General features: G+C 50.3%; 1 protein-coding gene across 6 annotated transcripts; it reads left to right on the top strand.

Moving 5' to 3' along the window:
• Positions 1-8,689, top strand: C2cd2l (C2CD2 like). Of its 6 annotated transcripts, XM_048795797.1 has the most exons (15): positions 3-356; positions 2,271-2,366; positions 2,719-2,838; positions 2,998-3,108; positions 3,194-3,310; positions 3,399-3,510; positions 3,628-3,736; positions 4,385-4,449; positions 4,538-4,665; positions 4,761-4,935; positions 5,647-5,748; positions 5,886-6,022; positions 6,110-6,395; positions 7,106-7,248; positions 7,611-7,898. In XM_048795797.1, exons 1-14 carry the CDS (start codon positions 3-5, stop codon positions 7,198-7,200), a joined length of 2,007 nt encoding a protein of 668 aa, XP_048651754.1. In that variant the 3' UTR covers positions 7,201-7,248; positions 7,611-7,898. The 6 variants fall into 6 exon arrangements, with proteins under 6 accessions (XP_015345232.1, XP_048651754.1, XP_015345231.1 ...); XM_015489746.1 differs by lacking the exon at positions 7,106-7,248 and having other exon boundaries at positions 1-356; positions 5,889-6,022; positions 7,611-8,689; XM_015489745.2 differs by lacking the exon at positions 7,106-7,248 and having other exon boundaries at positions 7,611-8,689.
• The last annotated feature ends 1,433 nt before the right edge of the window (positions 8,690-10,122 follow it).

Genomic DNA, 10,122 nt, shown 5'->3' with positions numbered 1-10,122 from the left:
GCATGGCTCTGGGCTGGGGGCAGCAGGACGTGGGCTGGGCGGCCCTGCTTTTCCTCTTCGCAGCCTCACTGCTCACGGTGTTTGGCTGGCTGCTGCAATATGCCCGGGGTTTATGGCTGGCGCGGGCCCGGAGGGGCCGGGGCTCGGGAACCGCCTTAGCCACGGAGCCGGGGGGTTCCTTGCGTGAGCTGGGCGTGTGGCGCTCGCTGCTGCGGCTGCGGGCTACTCGGGCCGGCGCCCCCGAGGAACCAGGAGTCCGGGGCCTCCTGGCGTCGCTCTTTGCCTTCAAGTCTTTCCGGGAGAACTGGCAGCGGGCTTGGGTGCGAGCGCTGAATGAGCAGGCCTGCAGGGACGGGGTGAGTTGGACGGAACCCCTGAGGTCCCTTTAGCTTTTCCTTCCAGTAGAGGGACTGCTCATACTAGGAGGGCGAGATGGGGGCGGGGAATCAACTGGGGAACCCCATGACTTCTTTTCCCTCCCAGTTCAAATGGTGCAGGTGAGGATGGGTGGGGGTTGTAAAAATCCAGTTATGTCCCAAATCTATTTTTGTGGGCTAGGTACTCTCTGGCTCCAAACACAGGCACAAGTTACCGTTCTCATAGCAACGCTAATCCCTCTGCCTGAGGGCACTTCCGCCTAGTCTGAGTGCTGGTTGGGCAAGGGGAGATAGGTGCACCTGCTGGAGGAATTTGCCTGGTCCTCATGCCACCACACCCAGTTAACATTTCATGCTCGAAATCCTTGATGTGGCCAGGGACATTCACAAGGAACATGAATTACCCCCATGCTTATCAGTAATTTCACTGCCACAGTCAAACATATCCTTTTCCTCAATGCTGATCTGCAGTGTATTTGTTGAGGGGGGAAATATCCAGGCAAAGAGCAGATTGGAAATCCATCCTTTCCAATAAATGAACTTAGAGTTGCCCCTTGAGGGTCAGTCACTACCCAGCCCAGCCTACTTCCTCCTATTGCACCATGGGCATCTGGCCTCCCAGGAAGTGGGGCAGGAAGCATGATCATGAGACCAAGGTTAGGTGGAAGGCAGAGGTCTCCCTCTTCTGGGCCCTCTCCCATCCTGGCCCAGCAACCTCTCCTTGCCTTCACAGTCTATCAGTGTCTTGCTCAGAGGGGTCTCCATTTCCAGACTCAAGTCTAGAGGTTTTGCCCTACTAGCTCCCCAAATGCCCAGAAACAGAAGTGGCCACAAGTTGCCCTGTTTCCTTTTCCCAGCTGGCCAGCTGAAAGCCAAGTGATATCTGTCAGTTTATACCTTGAACCCATCCCTCTTCATGCACCTTGTCCCTGGGTCAGAATCAACTCCCTAGGACAGCTGACTCAGCTGGACATTGGCCTCCCTTGCAGGGGGTGGGGAGATTGAGGTTCCAAGCATCCATCTCCCTGTCTCCCTTGGCCTGGTCTTTGAAGATGAGGGCTATCAGAGCAGAGAAATTGGATTCCCTTGGTTTTGCCAGGCATGTGAGCCCTGCAGATTTGTTTCTTCCATCTCAAGGCTCAAGAAAGAATTGGCGCCTATTCTGTGCCTCTTAGTTCTTCCCATCCTGCTCTTCACAGCTGTGGTTGAATTAGGGAACAGCTCTTTCAAGACCTAAGCTAAGGAGCTTTCTGCTCTAATACTATCCTGCTGTCTGCCTTGAGGAATTAGCTAGGACCCTGGACATTTGAGCCCTCTGAAGTTGCTTCTTTTCCCAGTACCTCTGGTGAAGTTTCCCAAGGCCATGCTGAGCAGTTCTTCATTCCTAAGAATATAGATAGAGTCATACTCTTGAGCTTTCACATCCTATTGAAGGTCTGGCCTCATTTCTCCAGCTCTTATCTTGCAATAAGTGACCCTACTGTTTTCACCCTTAGCTCAGTTCTGTCTCTCTCTGCCCAGCTATTATATAATATTGTTGAAAATATACTTTATTTTTTTTCCTATGTACACCTCTTTTTGGATATATGGTGAGGGAGAGAAGGGAGGCTCCTGGTATTCCAGAAGGCATCCAGGATCTGCAGTCTAAAGCTATCTAGTCTCAGGAGTAGTCTAACTTTGCAGTTCTCACCAGCCTCTAGCAGCTGCAATCCCCTAGAGAGGTGGGTCTTGAGGGAAATACCTCTTGTCCTGAAATTCTGAGCCAAGGTGAGGCCAGAAGCCAGCCTGCAGCTGAGGCATCCGCAGTGCCAGGACCCAGCCAGCAACTAAGCAGGCCAACCATGTGGGGGGTAGCTCCAGAGAACTGATTCCATTCCCACATTACTTCCTCAGAGCTCCATCCAAATCGCCTTTGAGGAGGTGCCCCAACTCTCACCCAGAACCAGCATTAGTCATGTGACCTGCGTAGACCAATCAGAGCGTACCATGGTAAGGGATGGCAATCCCCTCTTTGGGGCCTGAGCAAGGTTGACCCCAAGGATTCCCTTTAGTCTGAGGGTTCTTAACCTAGAGAGTCTGTGGCTGCTTTAATAATCTAAGGATTGGTTTCATGAGGTCTGAGAATTCCATTAAAGTTATGGGCAAAATGTTGTATGTGTGTATATATCTGTATTTTTCTGGGGAAAGGAGTCTGGCTTTTGTCTGATTCATTTAGGTGCTTATGGCTCCAAAGAGGTGAAGCCCCAAGGGAGATGGAAGGGGTCTGCTGAACCATCACAGGGCAGGGCACAGCAGGGTGAGCACCCTGCCTCCATGCCTGACCCTGCCTCACCTGTCTCAGGTGCTGCGCTGCCAGCTCTTTGCTGAGGAGGTGCGGTTCCCAGTCTCTGTGACCCAGCAGTCTCCAGCTGCCGTTTCCATGGAGACCTACCACGTCACTCTGACACTGCCACCAACACAGGTGGATAGAAACATGGGCAACTGAGTTGGGTCGGGGGAACAGTTCAATTGGCCCAGCATTTTCTGTTTGGTTCCTCTCTGGGGTAGAATTTGTCAAGGGAGGGTCCTGGAGAATTGGGAGTGGGGCAAGTCAATCCAATCTCTTTGTCTCTGTTCCTAGTTGGAAGTCAACCTGGAGGAAATCCCTGGTGAGGGGCTGCTAGTGTCCTGGGCCTTCACTGATCGCCCAGATCTCAGCCTGATGGTGCTTCCCAAGCTGCAGGCCAGGGAGGTAAGAAGAGAAGGCTGGAAGAGAATAGGCAGAACAGCGAGGCAGGCAGAGCAGGAACTCCAACTCTTCATTTTCCTTTCTGCAGAGAGGTGAGGAGCAACTAGAACTCTCAACAATTGAGGAACTGATCAAGGATGCCATAGTCAGCACACAGCCAGCCATGATGGTCAACCTCAGGGCTTGCTCTGCCGCTGGAGGCCTGGTAAGTAGAAACCCAAAGAAAAAGGTTTGCATGCACCCTATCCCCAGGGCACTATATCAGGATTATTACTCTTTTTACCTCCTTTTAGGTACCCAGTGAGAAGCCACTCGTGATGCCCCAGGCTCAGACATCCATCATCAGACCCACCCGGTTATTCCTACGGCAGCTTCGAGCATTTCATCTAGGAAGTGAACTGAGAGGTGAGAGGTAGAAGTAGCTAGAGGACTGGCAAGGCCATGGTCACAGGTACTCCCTGTCATTCTGCCATAGCTTCCCATATTTGGTCTGAGCATCTTCCAACTTCTGGTTACTCACAGGCAATGAGGAACTGTGCTGTGTAGCTGAGCTTGACAACCCCATGCAACAGAAATGGACCAAGCCTATGAGGGCTGGTCCCGAGGTGGAATGGACAGAGGACCTGGCTCTGTAAGGAATGACCCCACCCCCAACCCCTGCTCCCATGGGCAGACTGAGGATGAAACCCTTCTAGCATAGCTCTGGCATGAATCAGTTCTGCATTCAGTAGACTTTGGTGTGAGCCTCTATCATATGCCAGGCCCTAACCTAGGTCCTGGGGATATAGACATGACCAAGATACAGCCCCAACCCCTAGGTTAATCACAGGCTTGAGGCAGTGACAGATGTACATAGAAAAGATAGTACAAGCATGCCAATGAGGTTCACACCTCATGGGGTGGGGAGGTAATTCTCATAGTGGAATAAGGATCGGAGTAGGCTTCATGGAGGAGGTGGCATGGAGTAACAGAGTGTGAAAGTATTCTTGGCAGAAAGAACAGCTTGAGCAAATGGAAGAGGGTGGTTTGGGATTGAGTGATCAGCTAGTCAGGGTAGAGTAGGGCTGGAGCATTTGAATGCCTGCCTAAAGAGAGCTATCTATGCTCAGGCTCTGCCCCATTCTCTTGGGAAGATGGAAGAATTGAAGAATAGGATAATCTGATCAGAGCTCCAGTACTCTAATTTATGTATCTATCTTTCTGCCTCTGGCCTGTGATGGATCCAGGAGTGGGTTCAGTGTACTAATCTTCCCCCTCCCTGGTATGTCTTGGCCCACAGGGATCTAGGCCCCCAGAGCCGGGAGCTGACCCTCAAAGTGCTAAGGAGTGGCAACTGTGGAGACAGTGAGTGTGGGGCAAAAGGGGCACTCTGGGTGGGTACTGAGTGGGGCCTGGTCATGGGTCCAGCTCACAGTGCCACCCCTGTCCCCAGCTGAGCTCCTGGGCCAGGCCACACTGCCTGTGGGCCCCCCCTCCAGACCACTATCTCGAAGACAGGTGTGCCCACTCACCCCAGGGCCAGGGAAAGCCCTGGGCCCAGCAGCCACCATGGCAGCAGAGGTGAGAAGCTGATCCCTCGGGGGGAGGAGAATGGGTGGTCACAGGGCCTGGGTGACTCTGAGGCCCTGACACCTTGCCCTCCCACCCCTTGGCAGCTGCAGTATGAGGAAGGCTCCCCTGGGAACCTGGGCACACCCACTCCCTCCACTCCACGCCCCAGCATCACACCTACTAAGAAGATTGAGCTGGATCGGACCATCATGCCTGATGGCACCATTGTCACCACTGTTACCACTGTCCAGTCCCGGCCCCGTGTAGAGGGCAAATTAGGTAAAGAGAAGGAGCCTGGAAGCCCAGCTCTAGCCAGGGGCCATATACTGTAAACCCATGGCAGAACAGGGAAAGAGAACCCTGTTTCTTGGCATTCTGCTTTCATCCTGCCACTTCTTCCTCATGATCTCTCTCTCACACTTTTCCTTACATCCCTCCATTTCTCCAGCTACTCCTCTCATCCTCAGATCTTTCTGTATCTACCAATCCCTCATACAGGACTCTTGCTCTTCTACCTGTCCACATTCCCCTCTGTCTTTTCATGGGTCTCTTTCCTTCTCTGACTCCAGTCCCAACTGACTAATTGTCCTTTCCTTCATTTTCAACTTTCTAACACCCTGGAGACCCTCCAACACACCTAGTAGCCTCTGTGGCATTTCTCCCTCAGTGGCCCTCAATCATACTTCTTTCATCTTTAGGAGTCCATGGCAGTTCCCCTACCTCCAGGAGCCCCTGTACCTCCTCTGTACACTCTCCATATTTTTATGACATCTGCTCAAACTCTTAAATGGGCCCTATGGCACTTTCCTCACTCCCTTTGGTTCCTGTGGTATCTTATTGTCCCCTTGGCATCTTCTTAATCACCCTAGTGGTTAATCATCCCTTAATCATTATTACCTCTGAGTCAACCAAAGTCTGCATCTTGACAAAGATAGTAGGGGGGCCACTCTAAAGCACCTCCCAGCTCACTGACCCTCCCCCACCCACCAGACTCCCCCTCCCGCTCCCCGTCCAAGGTGGAGGTGACTGAGAAGATGACAACTGTGCTGAGTGAGAGCAGCGGCCCCAGCAATGCCTCCCACAGCAGTAGCCGTGAGTGGGGAATGGGCATGTGTGACTGCTGGGCACTGATGCACTATAGTCAAAAACCACTTTGGGTGGGGCAGGAGGAGTTTGAGTCCAAGAAGATGCCAGGGAGAAGTCAGATTATCTATTCTCTGGGCACCCAGCAGGGGAGAGTCACCTTTCCAATGGCTTGGACCCAGTAGCAGAGACAGCAATTCGCCAGCTGACTGAGCCTAGTGGGCGGGCAGCCAAGAAGACACCCACCAAGCGCAGCACTCTCATCATCTCTGGGGTTTCCAAGGTAACAGGGCTCTAGAGAAAGGAGCTGGGCTAGGGAAAAAGCCCTAATGGGTCACTTCTGCACATTAAAACTCATCCCTTCTGCCAGGTGCCCATTGCTCAGGACGAGTTGGCACTATCCCTGGGCTATGCAGCCTCCCTGGAAGCCTCAATGCAGGAAGATGCAGGCACCAGTGGAGGTCCCTCTTCACCTCCTTCTGACCCACCAGCCACATCCCCAGGACCTCTAGATGCCCTCTCTAGTCCCACGAGTGTCCAGGAAGCAGATGAGACAACTCGTTCAGATATTTCTGAGAGGCCATCGGTGGATGATGTGGAGTCAGAAACAGGGTCTACGGGTGCCCTGGAGACCCGCAGCCTCAAGGATCACAAAGGTGGGAAGATATTGGAAGGATGCCCCCTGCTTTTATACCCAGTATTGTGACCTTGGTCCTACTAAACAGTTAGGGACATGAGGGGCTCAGCTGACTTGACTTCTCCTTCCTTCCCTAAGGTGCAGGCAAGCCAGAGGAGAGAAGGGAACTTGGTGCTTCAGTTCCTGGCCTGGATCTGACAGGCTTGGGTGACAGGAAGGGATGCCAAATGATTTCCCTTTACCTCCATTTTTTTTTTTCCCTTCCTGGGTCTAAAGGCCTGTCTGCCTGCCTTTTTTTGTTTGTTTGTTTGTTTTTAATTCTTCCCCTTTGTGCTGAACCTACCCATACCCCATGAGTATAAGACATTCTACACTGGCCAATGTTAGGATTATACCTCTCACAGTGACACAGGCCGTGGACTGGTCTGGTAGATCTAACTTTTTCTTTTTTTTTGTACTGGGGATTGAACTCAGGGGCACTTAACCACTGAGCCATATCCCCAGCCCTTTTTTATATTTTATTTAGAGACCGAGTTGTTTAGCACCTTGCTAAGTTGCTGAGGCTGGCTTTGAACTCGTGATCCTCCTGCCTCAGCCTCCCGAGCCACTGTGATTATAGGCGTGCACCTCCATGCCCTGCTGGTAGATCTAACTTTAAAGGCTTACCCTGAAACATATTAATCTGTTGACCAATGAGCCTATCAACCATGAATCTGTTTATGATTTAAGCCTACATCACTTCTTGGGATGATGAGATTCCTAAGTCCAAAGCCTGCTGTGTAAGCACCTTCTTCGTCCTCTTGGTCCTGAATTTACCTCACTGAAGTTTTGATGCACCACTTCCTGTGCACACCCTGGAATGCAGTAAATAAGTTAGTGTCAACCTACCTTTTTCTTCATGATTTATAGACATTGGGGGAACACCTTCTGCATGGCCTTTGTCTCTCCATAAGAAAGAGCCCAATTCCAAGCTGTCCTCTCAGAGCAGCTGACCTGTGACATTCCTCTTTGGGCCAGAATCAGAGGGGCAAGTGCAACCATAGCTATGAACTCACCATTTCTTCCTCAAGATGGATAAAGCACATGTTTGCTTCTACCTTCCTAAGAAAGTCTGCCAGGGCACTGGTTCTGTTCCTCATCTTCTGACCCTCCATCCTTGGTCCTTTCTCTGTCTTTCTCACCTCACCCCCTCATGCCACTCTCTCTGCCTCAGTTACACCCTCTTTCCCCACAGTGAGTTTCCTGCGCAGTGGCACTAAGCTCATTTTCCGCCGGAGGCCTCGACAGAAGGAAGCCGGTCTGAGCCAATCACACGACGACCTCTCCAACACGACAGCAACACCCAGTGTCCGAAAGAAGGCTGGCAGCTTTTCTCGCCGCCTTATCAAGCGTTTTTCCTTCAAATCCAAACCCAAGGCCAATGGCAACCCCAGCCCCCAGCTCTGAGGGCCCTCCTTACCTCCTGAGCTAGGAGAGGGCAACAGTTCTCTCAGTCCATTCCCCACATCCTCTTCTGTACCCCTTCCTGGATTCCCAGTGCCAGGGCCAGGAGAGCCCTTGGGTTCCAGGAAACCCTGTCCAGCCTGGGCTTTGGAGCCAGTTGGAAGGGTACTTGCAGTGGGAAGTGTTCAAGAAGTGGGCATCCATTGCTGTGGACACAGAAGAATGTTCATAGCTGGGAGTAAGAGATGGGCTCTGTCCTGGCATGTGTGGACATTCCTCAGAAGCCTTGGCCCCCTGCTGATACTGGCCCCCCCACAAGGAGTCCCAGGGTGCTCAGTTCCTCAGCAGGTCCTTCCTCCCTTATTTATTCTCTTTTCTATTTATATGCGTGGTCTAGGACCCTCAGCAAACAGATGACAGAAGGCATCTCCTAGGTGACCCTTCTTTTCTGTACCAGGAGGGTAGGTAATTCCCAGGAAGGGTTCCCATACCTCCCTCAGGTCCCTACTCAGACCAGCACCAGTGTCTGCCTCTGAGGACATTGGCGGCTCATAGGAAGCCAGGCCAGCGCCTGGGATGGGGGGCAGGTACTCCCCACCTCCCTGCCTCCCCTCCTGCTCCTCATTCCTCCCTCCCCCTTTATTACCATTTTTGTACTTGATGATTTCTCCCTGAGTAATGACTCAGTTTGAAGGAGGGAACCAGGAGCCTGGTGGGAAGCCTTCCTCAGAGAGATGGCTTGAGGAGCTTTAAAGACTGTGAATGGAGCAAGAGCACGGCTGCACCTCTGTATGTTGGGGGATGATGACGTCCATTGCTGTGTGATGGCTTGGAATTTAATTTATTAAATTAAAGTCAAATTGGAGTTTATAAACTGGGCAATTGCTTATCCTTTGAAAAGGAAATAGACTTTGGATTGAAGAATGGAAAGATGAGAGATAGGGATCCAATTAGTGAGATGGGGCAAATGTTCCTGCACTGAAAAAGGTACATGTAGAGAGGATAGAAGAAGCAAGAGGCCTGGAAGGGTGAAGTTGCAGCAAAAATGTCTTATTAGCTAGTCCAGCATCTTCATCCCCTTTTCTCAAGCAGGCTGCTCCCTCCAGGACATGGTAGAGTTCAGAGCATGGACTCTACAATGAGACTACCTGGATTTGAGTCCCAGCTCTGCTAATTACCCGTGTGAGTTTGGGCAAGTTATAAAATCTGAGTTTTCTCATCTGTAAAATGGGGACTGTGGTAATAGCAGCTACCATTCAGTTGTGGGTGAGATGAAAATGAGTAAAGTGCTTAGAAGTCTGCTGCACATCATCATTGCTAAGTAAGTATCAACTATTGCCTCAGAAGAAACGAGGAGGGGGAAGTCTTACAAGTGTTTCATCATAATAAAAAGTCTTATTCCTAATTGTGGGCAAGTTTTAGCAATACCAGCAAATTCTGTCCCTGGTTCCTGTCTTCCTGGATCTTATACAGACCTTAAACCAGGTAAGCTGTTACTGAGTCTGCCACAAACACACTGAGTGACCTTGAACAGGACACTAGTCCTTTCTGAATCTCAGCTTCCTCATCTTTGACGTAAAGATGATCTGAATAATCATTCAGGTTACTTTTAGCCTTGATATTCTATGACTTGCTTGCACCACAGAGGGTTCAAGCCATGTGCCTTTGGGTAGAGAGCATGAAATTGTTAATATTCCCTATGCTCCTGTCCATTTTAGTCACAGAAGATGGGATATTTAGAAGTGCAGATATTTAGTATTTGGTTAATTTTTATATAGTAAAATGTTCAAATCTCGGTCTTGAAAACTCAAGAGAGATTTTTCAAGCTGTTTTCTGTAGCCTGATAAATGTGACTTATAGTAGTTACCAAGGAGCAGTTTGTTTACCAGTATGATAGACAGGCAAACACCATGAACTTATAATATCATGGGAAACTTTTGTTGATGGAGGGCAGATCTCAGATTCCCACTGGACCTAGGATTGAATACATGGTAACTGGAAATTATACTCAGCTTGTGGTGCTGAGCACCCAGAGATCAATGCAGTCACATATTGTTATAGTGAAGATAATCCTGATCTCATTTCAAATATAGTAATTTTAAAAATTAATGCAGGGCTGGGATGTAGCTTGGTGGAGTACTTGCCTAGCACCACAAAAAAAGGGCAAAAGAAATATGAAATATAATCTCATCAACTTTATCCATTTCACACTTTCAAAAGAGATCCACCGTTTTTAATGAGAATGAATTATGCTTTAATTTTTTTGTAGCAGCTTTTAAGGAACAAATCTCAGGGGCTGGGGC

This window comes from Marmota marmota, unplaced genomic scaffold (genome assembly GCF_001458135.2).
Source record: "Marmota marmota marmota unplaced genomic scaffold, marMar, whole genome shotgun sequence".
Lineage (NCBI taxonomy): Eukaryota > Metazoa > Chordata > Mammalia > Rodentia > Sciuridae > Marmota > Marmota marmota.
Note: the sequence above shows the minus strand (reverse complement) of the source record. Positions and strands in the feature narration are given on the sequence as shown.

Coding starts and splice junctions, on each gene's coding strand:
- C2cd2l (XM_048795794.1), top strand. CDS start 3: ATGGCTCTGGGCTGGGGGCAGCAGGACGTGGGCTGGGCGGCCCTGCTT. Junction 2,367..2,718: donor ACCAATCAGAGCGTACCATG/GTAAGGGATGGC, acceptor CACCTGTCTCAG/GTGCTGCGCTGCCAGCTCTT. Junction 4,450..4,537: donor GAGTGGCAACTGTGGAGACA/GTGAGTGTGGGG, acceptor CCCTGTCCCCAG/CTGAGCTCCTGGGCCAGGCC.